The sequence below is a fragment of the Ixodes scapularis genome, unplaced genomic scaffold (genome assembly GCF_016920785.2).
Source record: "Ixodes scapularis isolate PalLabHiFi unplaced genomic scaffold, ASM1692078v2 PGA_scaffold13__105_contigs__length_92229423, whole genome shotgun sequence".
Lineage (NCBI taxonomy): Eukaryota > Metazoa > Arthropoda > Arachnida > Ixodida > Ixodidae > Ixodes > Ixodes scapularis.
In genome coordinates this window covers 31,089,120-31,111,569 of record NW_024609839.1, presented here as the reverse complement: position 1 = coordinate 31,111,569, position 22,450 = coordinate 31,089,120, and the positions used below count along the sequence as shown (strand labels likewise).

The 22,450-nt window shown below is 47.6% G+C and overlaps 2 protein-coding genes across 6 annotated transcripts in view; one reads left to right on the top strand and one right to left on the bottom strand.

The window, feature by feature from the left end:
• Positions 1-21,558, bottom strand: part of LOC115326883 (regulator of G-protein signaling loco) — a 50,030-nt gene extending 28,472 nt beyond the window's left edge. The window contains exons 1-4 of one of the 4 annotated variants that reach the window (XM_029987823.4): positions 21,416-21,558; positions 6,802-6,935; positions 4,261-4,681; positions 999-1,575 (exon numbers count right to left, since the gene is read on the bottom strand). In XM_029987823.4, coding sequence (XP_029843683.2) covers positions 999-1,575; positions 4,261-4,662 — 979 coding nt within the window. In that variant the 5' untranslated portion in view covers positions 4,663-4,681; positions 6,802-6,935; positions 21,416-21,558. Of the gene's footprint in view, positions 1-998; positions 1,576-4,260; positions 4,682-6,801; positions 7,614-21,415 lie in introns of those variants that run through there. The other 3 variants (XM_040207276.3, XM_040207275.3, XM_040499795.2) reach the window with 3 other exon arrangements.
• Positions 13,537-22,450, top strand: part of LOC115320391 (post-GPI attachment to proteins factor 2-like) — a 31,588-nt gene continuing 22,674 nt past the window's right edge. The window contains exon 1 of one of the 2 annotated variants that reach the window (XM_029980514.4): positions 13,537-13,919. In XM_029980514.4, the coding sequence (XP_029836374.2) occupies positions 13,776-13,919 (144 nt within the window). In that variant the 5' untranslated portion in view covers positions 13,537-13,775. The remainder of the gene's footprint in view (positions 13,920-22,450) is intronic. The other variant, XM_040207277.3, reaches the window with a different exon arrangement.

Sequence of the window (22,450 nt, the reverse complement as noted above, 5' to 3'; positions counted from 1 at the left end):
TGAGCTAGGCTAGCTGTTCCAACGTGTGTATGGCATTGTGAAATGTGAATGCGTTGCGTCCGCAATCTGCAATACCCGTTCCCGTGACATGCGAGTTCGTAGCAGGTTCCCACAGCTTTGCCTGCGACATCTGTTCCCGTAACAGGCAAGTTTGCGGCAGGTTTCCACATGTCTATAGACCCTCTTCGAAATATCAAAATGATGCATAGATTTTGTGCAGTGGCCATTAGTTGGTCATGCACTGTGAGCACGCATTAGACACCAGCGCTTCTTCAGCATTCAGAGTGTAGTTGGATTGAAACGCATTCCACATGAGTGCTGCATCAGTGCTCAGTTCAAACTTGGGACCAATCACGGAATTTACGCGGGTAGTGACGAGACCAACTAATGGCGGCTGCACATGATCTATGAGCCATTTCACAATTTCGGAAAGGGAACAGCAGGAAACTTCAATCTGCCGCGTCCACAATCTGTAATACCCGCTCCCGCGAGATGAGAGTTTGTGCCGGGTTCCCAGATGTCTTCTCCTCCATAAAATGCAAATCTGCTGTGTCTGCAATCTGCGGTATCCAGTCCCATGACACAAGAGTTTGTAGCAAATTCCCGCATGTTTATCGCATCGTAAAGCACGAATTTGCGGTGTCCACGATCTGCAGCATCAGTACCCATCTCACATGGTTTGTAGGGGGTGTCCAGTGTTTATCCCTAATCTTTATTCAAGTTGCACCGTCACATCTTTAAAGATAGCCCATCCCATGTTTTTCTCCGTTTACCTTTTCAATTCGGGTGGGCAATTCTTGCGGGATTTTATGGAAGGCACAGACCTTACGGCAATGCTTTCCTGCTTCTTTGCGTCTATTAAGGCGTCGCCAGCAATAATAGCCCATCCGGGACCACCCACTGAGAACACCTATGTCTGCATCTATGCCACGCTGTCCTAAAGCGGCCGGAATGCAAGGGACCTTTCCCTCTCAAATATTATAGAAACTCTACGCCACCTTCATCCCTGAAGCCGATGCCACTGTCGCTGTTGCTGCTGTTGCTGCTGCCGGCCCGGCTGGGCTGGGGCGACGCGTCGGGGCCTCCCTCCGGACGCCGGTAGAGCGCCGCCACCGCCCGGAGGATGGGCTCGGCCGACTCGTGCGGTGGCGCCCCCCGGGGACCGCCCGGCGGCAGGCGAAGGCCCACCATGAGGACGTGGCACGAGAGGGCGCCGTCCGCACCCCGCGTCACCAGCCCCAGGAAGCGGCTGTCGTCGGCGTAGGCGCCACTGAAGGCGATGCGCTCCGCCGGGAAGCGGGCCAGCGCGGCGCCTCGCAGGTCCGCCAGCTCCACGCCGTCCCGGAGCACCGAGAGCAGCGCGAGCGTGTGCACCTTCTGCTCCAGGCGGAGGCGGCGCACGCAGCTGCGGATCGCCTGCAGGCGGGAGCCCGCCACCTCCCGGGGTAGCTCGATGGTGCCCAGGTAGCCCACCACCGTGCGGACCGTCGGGTGGGCGCGGGGCGGCGTGCGGCGGCGCCCCTTCTGTTGCAGGATCAGGTCCAGCAGGGCCTTGTTGCCGTCGCCCTGGCAGGCCTGCACGCCGACGGGCGAGCCATCAGAGCTACGTCCGCTCATCCCCGGTCGAACCTCCGGTCTTATTTTATGTGGGAAATGCCTCGCACAAGAGCGACCAATGAGCCTAGGGATGCAACCATTGTTCGATCGTAGGTACGGGGGACGAAACAATTGTTTCACGAAACTTGGAAACAAAACCGGTCGTGTCACTAAACATATCGCGAAAATGATGCAGCAGCATTTTAAACTCCTGCTACGGTAGAACTTTGCTAGGTTCTCGCATTATACGTCGGAACATCGGTAGTACAGCCCCGTGCTGCGGTAAAAAATACTACAAATTGCAAGTTAAAACATACTTTTATTTATGGCTCGTTGAAATATTAGACGCTGGACAACAACAGCCATCTGCGTTAAGACTTTGTTTCAAACTCTCTTTGTTCACGTTCTGCACATCGAACAGCTTGGCGAAAGAGCCCAGGTTTGCACCTGATCTCGCAACCCTGCCATCTCCTTCCGCACGATAAAGACCGTCTGCTATGGTCAGCGTCACCATGGCAACAAAGCATCTTTTTTATAGAGGAACGCGCAAATGCAACATCCGATGCGAGCAACAGCAGATGCCAGTTTCCAAATGTAGTCTGCTGACGTGAATGCGGCAGCGTTAGCCGAAAGTTGTTGGGGTAAGCTAAACAGTGCACAGGATACGGGAAAGGGGGAGGCAAAAATGGAGAATGCCAAGTATACATCGGCCTTTAAAGGGATACTTCAACGAAATTTGAAATATTCCCGTTGTGTTCAAAAATAGGTTGAATATGATCCACAATATCCGTAAATGACAATCGCACGTTTGTATTTTGAGCCTGGTGGTGGCTGTATTTTTCGTTATAAACGGCCCACTCTGGCAAGCGCTCGGAGAAGGCCCAGCGGAGACCACGTGACATCCAACACAACTGTGACGTAGGTCGTCTCAGGACGAGCAAAGATACGGCGAGGCTGACGTCGAGAGGATGGCCTAGTCATTCCAGCCACCGAAGCGGCTGCTTTTGTACGAATTCGGGTTAATCTTCTGTAATCTTGAAGGGGGACAATAGCAACTTCTCCGACACACAAAAGGCATTCTCGGGAAGAGGGGAGTTCCTCTTTCCCCTCTTCTCTCGTCGTGGCCGGAGGCGAGACACTCACTGTCACTAGCTGTCAAGGTTCCTAGACGGACATTACAAGCGAAACGTTAGCGACAGCCACCAGGTGCTCTTTGCTAATCGTTTAATTCGTATTAAAATTCCTTTTCGTGACTTTTTTTAACAAGATATTGGTATGTTCGATGTGATGCTGCTTCTTTGAACACATATAGACAAAAAAATGAGCGCCGAAATTTCGTTGTAATATCCCTTTAAGGGCAATACAACATTAACTTTGCAGAATTTGCATTTTTAATTTTCACATTGTTCATCTTACCAAAAGGGATAAAGAAACAGCCTCATCCTTTCGAAATATCAGATTTTCGTTGCATAAAGGCAAAGCAAATGGGAAAGTTGCATTTTTTAAAACGAAGTTGGGAGTTTGTAACAAGCCAGTGAAAGTTTCAGCGTATAAAAGTTTAATTCGCCCAGTTCTTGACTTTGAAAGCATAGAATGACTAAGCGCAGGAATTGCTCTTTTCAGACTTTTGGCGGCTCTTTTCCGTAATTCTCGTGATACATAAATGTGCCCTCGAATTGCTTGAGGCTAGACAAAAGGCTGCAAAATTATGTTTTTTTTATTCTTTAAAAAAAAATTTTTGATAATGAATCTGGCTAGACAAAGATCTGTATGTTTTGCCACCTCCTCAGCACTCAGCAAGACTAAACCACTCGTAAAATGTCGGATCGTATGCTGCTAAAAATAACACCTTTAAATGCTTGTTTTTAATGCAAAATCTGTTATGTGGCTAGCACCTAACCATTTCCGGTTAGGCGCCAGTGACGGAGGTCGACAGGCCGACTGCCAGCCGAACGCAGATGCAGCGCTCGTCTCCCCACCGACTGGACACCAGTGTTGTCCGAACCTCTTTCCTCGAGTGCCTTTGTGCTACTCCCGGCGGGGGCAAAACAACACGTGTTCAAGCATATGGTAGTGCTCTGTTCCGATGAACGAGCACTCTCTGAGTTTTTTGCTCAGAGAGTGCTCTTTTGTTGCAACGGGTTGAGGTAGTTTCGTGCATGTGGTTTCCTTTTGCCGCGAGCTGGTTCTGGGGTTTTGCTTGGCAGTGCCGTGCTTCCAATTGTTCCGTTTTTTGCCCGCTCCGTCAACTGCATCTCAGACTCCAACAGGCTCCGAGAAAGTCGCAGGTACAGTGAACTGCAGAAGATGGCCTTAACAACTAGGACGTCCAAGGAACGGTCACGCGCTTCCCTTGCACGACACAGGGCCACTTCACGCCATCCAGTCTTCGCACTCGCATTCTTGGTACCACTGCCTTTGACATGTCAGTACGGCAAAGGGGCAACATCTTTACGAGCAGACGGTCGAGATATGAAATTCACTGCCCTCCGACTGCATGCATGCTCCGAGCATTGACCGTGTCAAATCGACTGTTTGAAATTGGACGTAATCCTCTCCGGCTTAGGTGGTGAAAGACCATTGAGTCTTTCTTAAATAAATAAATAAAATCTCATTTCCCTCACTGCACGGCACTCTACAACCGTCGAAAAAGCGGTCACTCACGCCGGGAGGAAAGAGGCCGCCGGCGTCGCGTGCAGCCAGTCGCGGCACGTGGCGGTGGCGCGGCCGTGCGTGGTGGCCCCGCTCCGGCGCGGCCTCGTCCTCCTCCGACGAGTCCGAGCAGTAGTTCTCGGCAATCTGGAGCTGGAGGAGCTGGACCGAGCTGCCGACGAGGCGCACCACGTCGTCGTGGGCCGCCCGCGACACGTTGCGGCCGTTCACCGCCACTAGGAAGTCGCCCGGCCGTAGGCCCACGCGCTCCGCCGGGCTGCCGGCCACGATGCAGCTCAAGATGCATGGCGCCTGGCCTGAGATGGTGAAGCCGAAGCCCTTCTTGCCCCGCGACAGCTCCACCGTGCGCACCCCGTAGCTGGGGCGTTTCTTGCGCCGCCGCGTCTGATGCATGGCGGCTGCTCAGCAACTCCTGTGAGGAACGAGGCACACTTCAACAGGGGGACTCCCTAAATTGTCCCAGACGGGACGGACGCCTTTGAGCTTTGTCTCATCTGCCATTTTCATTTCTTATTTTTTCCATTCCAGAAAACATTCTTGTCCGCGCCGAGTGAACGAAAGAACAACCAGAAAACGCAAGTTGAGCAATAAGCACTTTTGTTTTATCCACAAATTACTATAGGCTCTAATAGAAAATAGCTTTGCCACATTTTTCGATAGAAGACTAAACACCTGAACCACCCAACACCTGTAACTTCTATGGGAATGTCAAAACCTAGATCGACAGAACTTGTGAGCATGCTCCATCTGTTAGAAGTTTCCATCGGGTAATCTAGCAATTCATTGTAATAGGTGCCTGCGTGCACCTAATCTTGACAAAACAAAAATAGTTGGAAAGCTCAAAAACAAAACAGAAAGAATTGTTTGAGGCCCACTGCATAAGAGTAAAGGGCGAGGATAGCTGCATAAGTGCACCGTCAGTGCACATAAGTGAGAAAGAGTTTGCCTTTTTGTGCCGGGAGCCCGAATTTGTGTACAAATAGTAAGTGTGTTTCAATAAACGTTCAGTTGTAAGTTAGCGCTCCGTCTGGTCTCTTCTTCCTCGTGTCTTCATTTTTTTAGGCGCCGTACAAGTTGAACTTGTACCAACTAGACCACCTATCCATTTTACTAGATCTGAAGATGAACGAAGGAGCATGGCACAGCCGATTGAATGAACAAAGAATAAATAAAATGAGACCCTCAAACTCTATAATGATCAGTGAAACGCCCCATAAATGTTACGGATAAGTGCACAAATAGCAAGTGAAAGAAAAGCCAAACAGGTTTCGCTAGGACAACAAATATGAAGACGTGGAAAGGTACATACGGCCTCTGCTCTCGACGTGACAGCTAGCAACAAAACTGCGGGGACAGTTGAAGCAGTTTGCGAGCTTTTGCCAGAAAGGGAACATCTAGGAGACCACACTCGCAAGCGATGCTAGCAGCAAGGGCCACTGCGGCTGCCGTACCAACTTGGTCACAAGAAGAAAAATATGACGTAAGATCAGTGCCGTTTGCTTTCCTACAGAGAGTCCTGCGCTGTTTTAAATGACTCCGCTTCAAAAAATAGCATCTTCTGTGACGCACGACCAAGAGTGAGCCAGCACAAGTTACAGGATGTAGCAAAAAGGATGACAGATAATGACGAGCCGGCATCCGGGCATCGCGACAGAAAAAGGATATTTGGCAAGGAACGAGAGATCCTGCAATGCGTAACGGAAATTCCGTCCCACTCCTCAGGTGCCTCCACTTTTGTAACACGGTTCTCTCAAATGGCGAAAAGGAACCCAGGCTGACAAGTGACACCAGGAAGGAACAAAGACTCGGCCTTAGCGACTCCCCTCTCCTGTGATGCCACGCAGCCGGCCATTTAGACTGTAAGTACCACACAAACCACTAAGCCACACAAACCACTAAGGAACTATGCACCCACTACTGGTTATTGATCCCAATAACCAGCAGTTACTGGAATCAATGACACGGTGAAATAATACTAGACACATTGCGACTTTACTGGGATTTAACTACAGGACGACACGAACACATTGAGAAAAGTCTTAAAAATATTATATTTCGAAAAAGTTTGACGACACACACAAAAAGCAAACATCACTTCATTGTGGTCAATAAATACTGCCAAAATGATACGCTTATAGTGAGAGAGCTCGCATTTGGAAATGCAACAGACGTCTAGGGCGAAATCTTTGAAATCGAACAAAACCCCGACCTCTTTCAACGCTTTATAATATAAAGAGAAAAAAAAAAAATCATACAGAGGGATTGCTGTCTTTAACTTTGTCACAAAAAAAAAAAAAAGACACAAAGAAACACGACGAATACTTGTTTTCTTTCTGTTCTAGATGACAAGTTTTGTCCTAACTGTTTCCCCATTCCTCCTAATGAAATCGCTAGTCTAGAAAACATCCAGTACGAGTCCCAAAATCCTCCATAAATTCGCGTATTACCCCATCACCCGAAAGACAAGGCCGACACGCGTATCGAAGCGTCGAACACAAGAAAGTTTTGCCAACTCCTTCCAACGATTCCTACCTCGTCAATCCACGGCGAAAAATGCTTTTGACACCGGAGTCGGCGATGTCCCCCGATTCGAAGCGGCCGTCCGACGTATCAACGGGCACAAACGATCATTGCGTTGTCGACACGGCAAGCAGGGGCATAGCCTCCTGCAGGGGATGGGGGGCAACATTCCACACCATCGGGTCACAGAAGTTGAACCGCAGAGCAACCGCAAAAAACACACTGCCTCATTGGATGGGCTTGTAATGAAGGCAGTGAAGACTCGGATATAATCTCACGTTTCATGCAGCGAAGGCGTTGGCGTTAAACCAGTTAAACGCCCCGGTAGAAAAGACAACCGTAACCAAACCTATCTGACCGATCTACAACGAGTAGCGGCCCGTTGGGGAACGCTACAAAATGGTGACCGTTTCGAGTCACGTGGCTCTGATGAGCGCTCGTGATTGGTTTAAAGTTTGTAGTTGCCTCGTTGCGTCACAATAGTGGTTGGCCCCGGTTGGCCCCGTTCTGGAGAACCATGGGCGTCCGCAGCGCCAACTGAATCCCCTGCTGCCCGGAAGCTGTACTAAACTCGACTAGGCGGTGCCACCGAAACCACCGAAACTATGGTGACTATGGTATAGCCACCGTAACTATGGTACATTGGAACCTCCGACTGGTGTGTTTACCGCGTCCGAAAAGGTGGTCCTTCGATTTCCGCCTGGTGATGTCATAATAGTCATATCTTGGCGGCGTCATAGCGGTCATAGCAGCGGCGGTGCTTCAGGTCGCTCTCCAACGTCACAGTGGTAACAGTCCACGGAACCTTTCGCAGCCAGAAACAGAAATTGGGACGCCTAGAGGGAGCCACAGTTGCGTGTTCATCTCCGTAGCGCCGTCTTTCCTGCACGGCATGTTGATCCGGCTCTTCACGTGACTGAATTTTAACTGAATTCGATGAATAGCGGCGCCTTGCGTTCGAGGCGCGCGGCGCGCTCGAAAGCTGGGGTGGCTGGGGAACGTACGCCGGGGAACGTGCAACATCTACTTTTTGCAAGGGACTTGATCCGACTCCTCACGTGAGAAGATCTCGGTGAATAGCGGCGCGGCGGTACGTGGAAAACAGACGCGCAACTCTGGCTCCTGTAGGGGACGCCATGACGACAGCGACACCCGTTCGCTCGTGCTTTTCGCCAGCATTTCTACGATTTCTACGACCAACCCCCAGAATCGCGACACGCAACGGCATGACCCTCCGGCTTGAGTGACGTCAACTGTTACCACTTCGGGACCACTTTTGATGGACGGATAGGACGCTAAACACACCGGACGGAGACGCGCTCCAGAAACCATTACGAAACCAAAACCGAAAACATAGGGCAGCACCAACGCTCGACGGGCAGCATCATGCTGCCGCCTTCTGGCCTTCTGGCCTCAGGGGGGAAAGGGTGAAGGGAAGTGAAAATGACAATGGTTATATCAAATACTTTACTATACTCGGCGACAAATTTTCTTGTTGTTGTTGTTTATTTTGTAATAAAGAAAATAAATATAGTGAAAAGGGAAGGAAACGGAAACTCTTCTAGGCAATGCAGTGGAGTGTACAGGCACGTGTTTTCTATCCAATTTTGAGCGCTGGATAAGGCTGTGCGTGGGCTATCGTCAACTTCCTCTGCATTGCCAAACATTCCACCACTCCACTCCTGGAAATGCTCGAGACGTGCTCGAGACCTGAAGTAGCGCAGAAGGATGGATAAATGAGTCCGGCTGAGCCCTTTGGATCGGGCGGTAGCTTACGCCACCTAGCCATTTTGTTTTACCATTTAAGTTTAGAATATTTAAATGTGAAATCTATATTCACTCCGCACTGCAAAGAAAGTGAGGCTATAAAAAAAACCCTTGTCATCAGTTAATAAGAAAATGCCTAGTTTTCTCTCGCTTTCTGCCACCATTCACTTAATCTTTGCTTGGTAATCTCTACAGTCTTGAAATCCACTCTCCCTTTACTGTCTCTAAAACCCAATGACTTTATTAAATCTATGTTGTCTTCGGTAGGCGTAGGGTGAAGCCCTTTACAGTAGAGTATCAAGTGCTCAGCCGTCACGTTTTCCTCTCCACAAGCAGTGCACACTGTATCCATTTCCTGGTACTTCGCTCTGTATGTTGTGGTTCGCAGAACACCTGTCCTCGCCTCAAACAACAATGAGCTTCCCCTAGAATTGTCATAAATGCTTTCTTTGGCAATAACTGTTTTGTTTAATCTATAGCTTTCCAGAGCTGTCTTTGTCTGCATTCCCTCTAGCCACCGATCTCTTTCTGTGGCCTTAACTTTCTTCTTAACTGAGACTTGCCCTTCCGTATCTCCACTATAGCCTAAAATTTTTCCTCTTAATTTCCTAGTGCGCTGTCTCCACTTTGTGTCTATACTCCTCATGTATAAATAGCTGAACACCTTTCGTGTCCCCATCCATTTGCCTCAATCGCCCATCCCATGTCTCCTTGTACTCCCTGGTTTGGCGTTTTGCAATGTGCCCCCAAAGCCAGCCTACCTGCCCCGCGCTGTTTTATTTCTAGTCTTGCATGCACTTCGGATTTCATGCATAGCACTGCGTTTCCAAAAGTCAAGCCTAGAGCGAGTAGCGCAATCCTTTGAACTCCGTGTGTTGCCGACAACATGGCCGACAGAGCGGCTCGGCGCGAGTCACGTGGTACTCAGGGTTCCAGGAGGCGGCCCGCCCTATGGGAGAATACGTGGAGATCGATACAACACGGCTGATTAAAAAATGAACGGCGAGTTCACACTTTTCAAAACTAGTCTACCGTGAAGTTAGTAAAGCACTAAACACTTTATCAAAGTTTTAATCATATCGGATGCGTGTGCAAATTTTGACAAGGCAATTTCCAAGGCAATGGCGTTTGAAGCAGACGATTTTTGCACGCAGCGGAGATGGGCTTTTCGGGTTGGCCGGAGCGGGTCACGTGAATGGTGTGACGTCGCCGTGTCGTCTGCTGCATGATGCCGTTCAAGCAATTTTTAAAAAAAATTCAGGTCCTTGCGGGGCACAAAACTTAGCGCAAATTATTCTAAAATATTCCATTATTATGTCAAAAACGATTGCCATTGCGTACATTCCCACAATACTGAAGAAACAACGATTTTCTCACGTTCTCCATGCATTTCTGACCGCAGTTGGAACTAGAGCACTATATAGCTCCTACGGAGCAGAGTAGCGCAATCCTTTGAACCTCGTGTTTTGCCGACAACATGGCCGACAGAGCGGCTCGGCGCGAGTCACGTGGTACTCAGGGTTCCAGGAGGTGGCCCGCCCTATGGGAGAATACATGGAGATCGACATAACACGGCTGATTAAAAAACTAACGGCGAGTTCACATTTTTCAAAACTAGCCTGTCGTGAAGTTAGTAAAGCGCTAAACACTTTATCAAAGTTTTAATAATATCGGATGCGTGTGCAAATTTTGAGAAGGCGATTTCCGAGGCAATGGCGTTTGAAGCAGACGATTTTTGCTCGCAGCGGAGATGGGCTTTTCGGGTTGGCCGGAGCGGGTCACGTGAATGGTGTGACGTCGCCGTGTCGTCTGCTGCATGATGCCGCTCAGGCAATTTTTTAAAAAAAGTTACGTCCTTGTATGGCACAAAACTTATCGCATATTATTCTAAAATGTTTCATTATTATGTCAAAAAGGATTTCCATTCCGCACATCCCCACAAAACTGAAGAAACAACGATTTTCTCACGTTCCCCATGCATTTCTGACCGCAGTTGGAACCTCCGGACGTTCGCCGCTAGTCGCCGAGAGGCGGCGTTCTAGATTGCGCTGCGCTACTCTGCTCCGAAGGAGTCAAGCCCAGGCACCATGACCCCCTTTCCAAATCTCTCTCACCCCCTCATACCTGTTGTAATTCCAAAGTGCTCTATTTTTCATTACAGTTGCATTTCTGTTGCCCTTGCCTATTATATATTTTTCATGCTCACTGATAGCGAGTTCGTTTCACACGCACTGGCGTGTTCGAGTTCTCTCCCAGAATGCATCGCACTCACAGAGTGTTGCACGGAAAACTGGACTAAAACGAACTCGCCAAATGCACCGAGTGCAGAATAGGGAGGCTGTAGTGAGGGTGGGCGCAACTCAAAACCTGGAGAGCGTTTGCAATTTAATGGCGGCGCCTGAGGGAGAGGATTCGAGAAAGGATATGCGCCAGTGTTGCCTGCACGAGAGCAGGCGCCCGCTCTGTTGCAACTCTGTTGCTCCATGCGCCTTTCCTCCTCTCGCCTCCCATTGCAAGCAACGAGCGCCTTGGCGCAGCCTCTCTCGCTTCCTTCTCGCTCCGAGAATTGCAAACGTCGAGCAGCGAAAGCAAAGTTGCCAGACAAGCAGCAACGTCCAAGATGGCGGAATTTACCATTTTTCGCGTTAAAAAAATACTTAACCTATCGCAACAAAACTGGTGGCTATGGAAACGTAATCATTTATACCTTGTGTAAATTATTCAAGCACCTTAATGGGCTTTTATGACCCGAGTTAGGAAAGAAAATGACCCTTTGCCCCATAGACTCCCAGCAAAATTTAGCAATTAAATGGCGTCCATGTCCCGTGATCGCCGATCTAGCAGTTGCACCCACCCTCACTTGAGCCTCCCTAGTGCAGAAGACTGATGTTGCCGCCATCTATGTTGTAGAAAAGGTACCGACTTCAAACCGAAACTAGCGCCTTTCTGTTCGGAGTGATGCGTGGGAATGCGAGAATGCAGTCGGCTACCAACGTTTATCTACAAACGTTGGTCGCTGCAACCTGTAGTTTATAGTTGCGATGACTTCAAGCAGCTCGGCTGCCGTAGAGATAGTTACAGACGGCGTAAATTTCCGCACCCAGTTGTGTACAAAGCAGCTGGTTGCGGTCTTTCAATTCTTATAACCGTTTACAATGAAGAAAACTGATGATGCTGTCCGAGCAGAAGCTTGATCCGTTTGAGCATGGTATTATGCGTGAACCACTGAAAGGGTACGGCTTAAAACTAGCCTGTTGGAATATCCAGCAAAACTGGGACTTTCGATTTGGATCGTCATTATAGGTGGATCAGGTGAGCCTTGGTGAGGGCGTCAAGAACGAGAGCTTTCTCGAACAAAATACGACGGGGCAAGTTAGCTGACGTAGGTAAATGTTAAACATGATGTTGCCCAATCCTCAGGTAAAGTTACCATCTTTAGCTTTCTCTGATGCTTATTGGGCAGTCAGAGGTTTCTGCTGGGGGAGTTTTGCCGACAAATGTTAAATTTTTCACCCGCACACGGATGATGATAGACATCTCGGGGGCCGCTGTTGCGTTTGTTCTGAGCATTTCTTTACACACTGGTATATTTCAGCGTTTGTACGGCAACAGAGCGATTTAAAACCTGCAAATAAATCACGGGTTGTCAACTGCTTCCTTCGGGAAATAGCAGACGCCCATAATTCAAGCTCGCGTTTGATTTCGTGGCTCGCGGGGCGCGATTTCTATCAGAAAATCTACTTTTTGTTCCGTTCGGTTCCGCGACACACCGTAGCAGACGAACCCTCGTCGTCTGCTCCCGCTCCTCGCCGGCCCCGCCGGAGCGAGGCATGACGGGATTGCATTTTGGCGCACTCCCAATTTTCTCGGTGCAGCGAGTGCATGCACGCGTGGGGTATCAGCGCTGAAACGAACTCGGAGAGTGCAACCACTCATGGAGTGCCGGCCGAAACGAACCCGTTCCACGCTGCGAGTGGGCACGCGTGGGCACGAGTGCCGTGAAACGAACTCGCTATGAGATATTGTGCACCATCACATTCCAGAAGTAGTGCAATCTAGAACGCCATCTTTCGGCGACTATAGCGGCGAACACCCGGAGGTTTCAACTCCGGTCAGAAATGCATGGGAAACGTGAGAAAATCGTTGTTTCTTCAACATTGTGGAGATATACAGAGCGACAATAGCTTTTTGACATAATAAAGGAACATTTTAGAATAATTTGCGCTGAGTTGCGTGCCAAGTGAGGACATCACGCAGCAGACGACGCGGCGACGTCACAGCGTCCATGTGACCCGCTCCGGCCAACCCAACGGCCAACCCGAAAAGCCCATCTCCGCTGCGTGCAAAATCGTCTGCTTCAAACGATATTGCCTTGGAAATTCCCTTCTCAAAATTTGCAGAAGCATCCGATATTATTAAAACTTTGATAAAGTGTTTAGTGCTTTACTAACTTCACGACAGACTAGTTTTGAAAAGTGTGAACTCGCCGTTTATTTTTTAACCAGCCGTGTTGCGTCGGGCGGGCCGCCTCCTGGAACCCTGAGTGCCACGTGACTCGCGTCGAGCTCAAGGAGGATATCCTCCTTGGTCGAGCTCTGTTGGCTCGAGCAACAACCTCGTTGAGCTCGAGCTACAGGACACTGTACTCGAGCTCAACGAGCTCAACTGTCGGCCATGTTGTCGGCAAAACACGCGGATCAAAGGATCAGCTTGGGCCAATAATCGACCGGAAGTCCAAAAGCGAAAGCAGGATGTCACGTGACAATCGGCGGCGCAACTCGTTGACGCGGCGGCATATTCAAACAATGGCGCCACTTTTCCTATGATAGGGGCTTCGCTTGTTGATGTTCACCTAGGAATACCATATGTATATAATTTTTTTTTATAAAATAATTTTAGTAGTTTGCGTCACTCATCTTGTTTGTGCAGATTAGGTATACGTTACGGCGGCTGCTACCGCAGTTGCAATACCGCAATACCGTTCCATCTCCACGTGGTCACCTGGTTGACTTCTGCACGCCCTGCACGTGGTGGCCAGGTCGGGCCAGGTGTCGGTCGTGTTGGGGGATCTCTGTGGTGGGGGATACGCCCGAGTGATACCGGAAATTGGTCGATTCGGGTAGCCAGAGACGATAAACAAAATCGCCGAGTAATCTTAAGTCCGAGGAGTGTTCAGGCGTGCCAAAACAGCACATTTTAACGCCCAAACAACACCGACGATGACTCCGCCCGTCAAACTCGTGCACATCCGTTTTCGGACCATCGCGGTAGTGACCGCGCTTTTGCCGCTTTCATCGTTCCTAACGTGCATCTTCTATTCGCTCATATTTCAATTCAAGCAAGTCACGGCGACGCACTGCCAGGTACGTCTGTTGAAGCGTGTGTCTTCTTTCCGAAATTAACCGACTGCGAAGACCGACATGTAAACAACAGTCGAAGTCGTTCCCGAAATCGCTGGAATAACGCACTTTATACGTAATCATATAGTAATTGCAATGTATGCTAGCGGTTCAGCTGGCGCCAGGGCCTACGCGGCTTCCTGTGTTCCTATTGCAAATTGAAGTAGACAGCATACTTTAGCGTCGCTTCTGTGCACTCCTATGTGAAATTGCACACGTGCATTTTGTCTCTTCACTGGAGAAATACAGGAATCAAAAGTTAAGTAATTGTAGCGAATAGTATGTAACTTTATTACCATTATCACTGTAATTGTGGCTTTATTCCGTGAGCAGCCTTCGAAGAGGCGGGTCACGTGGTGCTGCACGTGGAGCTTACGCGGCGGCGGGCTATTTTGATTGAGGGTTACGGTATACAGATTGGACCTATGAGAGCCTAACTAGGCTTTTTGCTCTAGAACTAGACAAAGTTCAGAGTAAACGAAAGGGGAAGCAAGGACATAGACCAAAAAGCTGGTGGGACAAAGAAGTGAAGCAAGCAATACAAAAACGTCAGGAAGCCTTTAGAGAACACAGGTATTCCAAGCGTAGTGGGGAGTCCGAAACGGAAGTAAAAAGAAAATGGCACAATTTTATAACATGTCGCCGAGAGGCATCCAGTTTGATCAATGCGAAAATTCAGAGAAAGGGTGAGGAATGGATGAGTAATGTAAGTAAGAAAGATAGAAACGCTGCCAAGAAGTTTTGGGAGCACTTGAACTCACTCGGTGAAACAACGCAAGCTAGACAGAGGTTCGTACTCTCGCATCAGGGAGATCAATTAGAGGGAGATGATGCGATACAATATATAGGAGCAGTGATGGAGGAGAAATTTCGGGAACGGGTACATGTGGAAGATAGGAGAAAAGAAGGAAGTAGCAGTCCAGTTTGTGACATCGCGGATTTTGGACAAAGAGAATGGGAAAAGGCGGAACGAAGAGTCCCTAGTGGCACGTCGACAGGCACAGATGGTATCCCTATCAAGCTGGTGAAGAATTTGGGTCCTAAATCTAAGGCAAAACTAAGGGAGGTAGTGAGTACCATGATAACAAAAGGAAATATTCCAGGTGAATGGAGGCTTAGTAGGATGAGTATGAAATATAAAGGAAAGGGAGATAAGTCTGATATTAGGAATTATCGTCCTATAACCGTGACACCGGTTATTTACAGGTTGGTAATGCAGATTATAAAGAACAGACTGGAGGAATGGGTAGATTGCGAGGGCATACTGGGCGAGTTACAGAACGGGTTTCGGAAACAAAGAAGGTTGAAGGACACTTTATTTTCTCTAACGCAGTGTATAGAAATAGCGCAAAAAGAAAACAGACAGCTCTGGCTGGCATTTCTGGATATCAAGGGTGCCTATGACAATGTGAACCAAAGAAACCTGTGGGACACAATGGAGAACTTAAACCTAGATGAAGGACTAACAGCACTATTAAGGAACATTTACAAAGATAACAAGGTGATTATAACATGGGAAGGAAAGGCGACAGGGAAAATAGAGATAAGACGAGGCCTTAGGCAGGGGTGCCCGTTATCGCCTTTGCTGTTTATGTTGTATCTGAGAGGGTTGGAGGATAGACTAGAGAAGAGTGGGCTTGGATTCAACCTTTCTTACAGTAAGCTAGGCTAAAAAATTCAGCAATCCTTACCGGGATTGATGTATGCGCATGATATTGTACTAATGGCTAACAACAGGACAGAGTTGCAGGAATTAATGAGCATCTGTGGTAGGGAAGGAGAGGAATTAGGTTTAGAATTCAGTAGCGAAAAATCAGCAGTCATGATTTTTAACGAGGATGAAGTTGAGAGGCTGAAGATACAGAATATTACAGTTGAGAGTGCTAGTAAATACAAGTATCTAGGAGTATGGATATGTGATGGTGCAGAATATCTCAGAGAGCATGAAAAGTATATAATAGGTAAGGGCAACAGAAATGCAGCTGTAATGAAAAATAGAGCACTTTGGAATTACAACAGGTACGAGGTGGTGAGAGAGATTTGGAAAGGGGTCATGGTGCCTGGCTTGACTTTTGGAAACGCAGTGCTATGCATGAAATCCGAAGTGCATGCGAGGCTAGAAATAAAACAGCGCGGAGTAGGTAGACTGGCTTTGGGGGCACATTGCAAAACGCCGAACAAGGGAGTACAAGGAGACATGGGATGGGCATCATTTGAGAGCAGGGAAGCGGTGAGCAAGATAGAATTTGAGGATAGGTTGAGGCAAATGGATGGGGAGCAATGGGCACGAAAGGTTTTCAGCTATTTATACATGAGGAGTGTAGACACAAAGTGGAGACAGCGCACTAGGAAATTAAGAGGAAAGTTTTTGGGCTATAGCGAAGATACGGAAGAGCAAGTCTCAGTTAAGAAGAAAGTTAAGGCCACAGAAAGAGATCGGTGGCTAGAGGGAATGCAGACAAAGACGGCTCTGGAAAGCTATAGATTAAACAAAATAGTTATTGCCAAAGAAAGCATTTATGACAATTCTAGGGGAAGCTCATTGCTGTTTGAGGCGAGGACGGGTGTTCTGCAAACCAGAACATACAGAGTGAAGTACCAGGAAATTGATACAGTGTGCACTGCTTGTAAAGAGGAGGACGAGACGGCTGAGCACTTGATACTCTACTGTAAAGGGCTTCACCCTATGCCTACCGAAGACAACATAGATTTAATAAAGTCATTGGGTTTTAGAGACAGCGAAGGGAGAGTGGATTTCAAGACTGTAGAGATTACCAAGCAAAGATTAAGTGAATGGTGGCAGAAATCGAGAGAAAACTAGGTGTTTTCTTATTCACTGATGGCAAGGGGGTTTCATAGCCTCACTTTCTTTGCACTGCGGAGTGAATATAGATTTCACATTTAAATATTCTAAGCTTAAATGGTAAAACAAAATGGCTAGGTGGCGTAAGCTACCGCCCGATCCAAAGGGCTGAGCCGTATTCATCCATCCATCCATCGGGTAGAGTTCCTCGATATGCTCCCCGGAGCAGAGTTGCACATTTGTTTTCCCCACGCCGCTATTTGCTAGGGATGCCACAAACTTTTTTCGAATCGAAAGTTCGATGATCGAATCAAGCGTTTCGAAAGGTTCGAAAGATTTCGAACTTTCCATATCAAGAAATTCGACGGAAATTGAATTTTCGAACTTGCCAAAGTAAGAAGTTCGACGCTTTTCGAAATTTCGAACTTATTGCGCTGCAAAATTCGATTCTTGTCGAACTTTCGAACTTCCTACACTAAGAAATTCAATAATTTTCGAACTTATTCATCTAAAGAATTCAAAAATTGTCAAACTTCCGATTCCTGAAAAGTAAAAAATTCGGCGAACTTCAAACTTTTAGGGTAAAAGTTCGAAGTCCGTCGAACTTCGAAAGACGGGCGGGCGGTTTCATTTGGATTCAAGCTTGCAATCCTTGCAATTTTACATGTGACGCCGCATTACTTGTGAAAGACAATGCCGTTTATTTCAATCGTCTGGCACGCTTGGTTTTAAAGAAATAGATTCCCGAAGGAGCGAGGAAGGACGACGGGTTTTTGACAATTGTCGTTTGTGCCATATTTGAAGTGCGCTATAGCCGAAGATATTTATGGTGAAGATGTTAAACTTTTTAAGAATGATCTATGTAAAGCCTAGGTAAGTGTAGTCTTAAGATATGATTACTATTCAAGACGAGTTTCGAAGAAATATCCAAACATGTATCTATGGGCAATTATGCCCTAAACTTGGTAATTTTCTTCGTCTTAATTGTTTGAGGTATCGCATTTAAATTAGCACCACGGACAGTACATATCATTAACATCTGCAGAATACAGATTAATGTATATATTGTTATTTTCATGCTGAGGAATAAATTAACTCAGGGAAAACAATTTCTAATATTGGTCAAACTCGGCACGTCATAAAGAATAATATATATATATATATATATATATATATATATATATATATATATATATATATATATATGTATATATATGTATATATATTATTTTTTTATTTGTTCATTTAGTTTTTGGGACGTTTCTTTTAGCCTGTACACATTTTGGTGGAAGAAACTTGTTTCGTAGTTCTGGGCCTGTGAATATTCGAGAATACAACACTTCCGGTAGATTCTTGAGTTTTTTTTTTGTTTTTTCTCGAGCTTTTTATTTTTTGCATTTATTGTTATGTTTATTTATTTATTAGTTCCTACCAAAGGCACAGTTATTTAGGACGAAAAGACATAGCTTCGAACTTCCGAACCACCGAGCATGTGAGGAGTAGCGCCTTCTGACAACGCGTCTGACAACGCGTCTGACAACGTGTCTGACAACGCGTTTCTAACAATGACCACCTATGCGACCTTTTATTCAGTGAAGAGTGACAGTAGCTATACATATGCATAAATCATTTCAGATTAAAATAAGCTTGACCATGCCCTCTTTCCCCGTATTGTTTTTTTAACAGTCCAAAATATCTGGGGGGGAGGGGGGGAGAGACAAAGAGAGAAGCTGGAGCCCTCCCCCCCCCCCCCCCCCCCCCCCCCTTCCCCCCGTTTTTCCTCTTCCGACGCTACTGGTGTGGTAGAACGCTCCTCAAACTCAAGTTGTGTCAGCTTCTGTGCTTTTTGCTCGGCGTTTCTTCCGTCTCGGAAAATAAACCTCCAAAGCAATCACAAACTAAAGAATTGTCAAGGTGCAGGCGAGCTGGTGTATGTTGATCATGATGCAAAATCCCGGGACAGGGAATAAAATTGGAGAGAAATAGTGAAAGAAGAAAGAGAAAAGGGGACAGGACGTCTCAAAATCAGTTGTGAGTTAGCGCCCGTCCTGCCGTTTTTGTGTCTTTATTGTACTTGTTGTGTTGCGCTTTTTAACCTATTAAATAAGTCTCAAACTCAGCTGAGTTGAGTTTGAGGCGTTGTCCTGAGCTGAGTTTTCAGCTGAGTTGAGTTTGAGACGTTGTCCTGTCCCCTTTTTTCTGTCTTCCTACACTTTTTCTTTCAAATTTCATTCCCAGTATCAAGATTTTGCATCATGTACAAACTAAACTTATTATATGCCAGCATCACTCGAGCGGCATTCGAGCGGATTACCACCAGCGTGCAAGGGGAGGGGGGGGGGGGGGGGGGGGGGGGTGTGTGTGTGTGGCAGGGAGCCAGTTTGCCAGATCGCTTCAAGGCTTTCTGAGCCTCAACCACCTGCTTGCCCCTGGCCGTTTCGAACTGGATGAGTATTGTTAAACAGTGCGTCCGTGTGATCACTACTGCGTGATGCACGTTAATCCCCCCCCAGGCTGGCGGTCACAATTACTGATGTGCACATGTCACTCTGCAGTAGCAGATAATTTAGCACATCCGGGACACTCGTCGTCCCATTTAATTGCCTGACCAACTTCGCGCAGTCTAAATATCACACCCGAACATTTCTAAACCTGATCTCGTGAAAATCAGTGAGGCGTGAAAACATTGAGCGCCATTCACACTCATGGGACCGAGTAAGACCGAGAGAGACCAGACCGGTTTTTAAGCCTTTGGTGACTTCTTAGGATTGGATGCGCTGCAGCGGAGCTGGTCCTAAGAGATCGCAAGAGGCTTAAAAACCAATCTGGTCTCTCTCGGTCTTACCAGATCGCAAGAGTGTGAACGGGCCTTTATTTGAAACTGAAACTGTGGCGGAACATGAAGACCGGACTTCGAACTTTGCTCACTTGAACTTGAAAGAAATTCGAAACCTAAGTTGTTGTTTTTTTTTCATTGTTTTTTTCGAATTTAGCGCTAAAAGAGAATCGAAACCTCCAAACTTTATGTAGAAAAAAATTCGAAATCTTCAAATTTATCGAACTTTGTCTATAAGAATTCGAAACGTTCGAATTTTTCGAATTTCAGATCCAAAGAAATTCGAAACATTCTAATCTCTCGAATTTCAAGTTAGGGAAAGTTCGAAATCTTCGAATGTCTCGACCTCAAGTAAAAAAAAAATATTCAAAATAATCAAACCCAAACTTTTAGAAACCGTGAAAGCTTCGAACTTTTCGAATTCGAAACTCCACGATTTTTGAAAGTTGCGAATTTTTCGAATTCGAATTTCCGTACGGTCGAGAATATCGAAACCTTTCGAATTCGATTATCAGTTCAGTTTGAAAATGTCGAAACCTTTCGAAATCGAACCTCGGGTGGTTCGCGGCATTTTTACTATTTGCCGAGATCCATCACGTGAGGAGCAAAGCATCCGGCGCCATGCAAGAAAGCACAAGAAAGTCGCCGTTGTGCCGCGGTCGTGACATAGCGTCGCATTGAGGACGACGCCGTTATGAGACATCAAGTGTCCGTTGTAACGCAATCATGACGTCGCGCGCCAGATCGAGGACGACGTGGATGTGGTCGTCGATCCTGACGTTGACGCTTCATGCAACGTCAAACATCGCTATGACGTCACGTTAACGTCGTCTTGACGTCATTGTGAACGTCAACGTCACGACGGAGCCTTGGCGGCGTGTAATGTCAATGCGCCGTCAACGATGACATCGATGTCGTGAAGCTGTCGGGACGTCTTTGTGACGTCAAGTTGCGTCCCGTCGACAACGACGTCAACGAACTGACACCGAGCGTCCTTATGACATTGCACTGACAAAGACGCCGTCATCTTGACGTCCCGTGACGTCATCATCAACGTCAATGTTGACATCGTCGTCGTTGTAAACGCAAAATGACGTCAGAACGCAGCCTTGATGCCGTGTAACGCATGCTGTCAACGTCGATGGCGATGTTGACATCAAGGCGTTGTCCTGATGTCGCATGGCGTTGACGACAGGTCAGGTCCCGGTGACTTTATGTATGTGACGCCTGACCTCTAGGTTGTATAAAAAACATAGTCCGGCGTTCTCCCGTTTTTATCCAGTGTGCTGGTCAAGCTTGGCGTTGGAACGAAACACATTTTTCATAAAAAGCGGCTAAACCAAACCACTTCGCTCATAGCGCGCTAGAGGGCACTACCAGCGAAGTGGCTTGGAGTAGCCTTTTTTTTCCACATTCGGAGGTTCCAAAATAGCACTCCGGTGGCCCCACTCGTTCCTTCTAGTACACACTATATAAGTTCTCCTGCTTTTGCCTCCTTCTCCTTTTTTTCTGTTTTCCATGCACGGCGGCGCAAGCGGCGCCGCTATTCACCAAATTTAGTCACGTGACGAGCAAAGAATCCAGGGCGTGCAGGAAAGCTGGTGCTACGGCCACTCGCCGAAGCTGAATGTGCAACTCTGCTGCCATAGGTAGCCATATACAGGAACTTTAATTGAGGGAAGGAAAAAAATGGAGACGACTGAACACTCATACCTGATTTATACAGGGGCTTTGGACAGGGTGAACAGTAGCAAAACAAACGCGAAAAAAAAAAAAGAGAATGCAAATAGGAAGGCGAAGGGCACGTGCATTGCGACGTACGTGTGTTGGAGGTGGTGCTGTTTAGATGAAACCTCGTTTCCGAATGCGGGGGCAGCACAGGAGGCAGAGTTCGCCTGCAGGATCTGTCTAATGGCGAATTTCACTGGTCGTTCTGGAGAGCGCCGGGATCAGTAGACCCTGGGGCCCTATGTTGCGCTTTTTGGACTCCCACGGCGACTAGGGAGAAGGAAGTGACGTTTACAACGCGACAAACGCAGATTGGATGTTGATTGGTGGGAGTCACTGATGACGAATTTTCACAGAAGAAAACAAAGCCCACTTTTTCTTTATCTTCTGCGGATATTCGTCATCAGCGACTCTCACCAGTCAACATCCAATCTAAGTTTGCTGCGTTCTTGACATCACTTCCTTCTCCCTAGTCGCCGTGGGAGTCCAGAAAGCGCAACAGGGGGCCACCCGAAATGGAGCACACCAAGGTGGAGCATGACCACTCCTACGGGATCAAGGGATGCCTTCCCGTCGGTCACCTTTCCGGGATTCTCCTTCCTGCAGTCCAGAATCTTGAAGCACATGTTGTTGCAATTGTGGCGCTCAGCACGTGTTCAACGCACGAGCAAAATTAATCATGATGTGGAAGGTGCGTGTCGATAAGCGATGTGTATCAGCATAGCCCACTTGCCTCTTCATCGGAATGCTGGTGAACAGTGTCCAAGCACGTCTCTATTTCCGGCCTCTTCTGCGGAGGTCCGAAAAGGCAGTCGAATTCATGCTGGACATACAAGCAAGCAATCCTCGTCGTTGCTGCTACTCGAGTCGCTGCTGCTTGAGGAGCTGCTCAAGGAAATTGACCACAAACTGTCATGCAGCAGTAAAGCGGGCGGCACTTCGCGAGCAGCCATTACGAATTCTTCCGAGGCGAGGTGCCTGGACACAAAGGAAGTGACGTATGCATGCCAAGGGCTAGCCAGGCTGGCTTCCGGTCAAATTTGCCGAATATGGCGGAGCGACTTTTCTCGGATCCGGTTCGAGATCTGGAGTGGTAGCTGATCCAAATCAACAAGTGGAACACGTCCG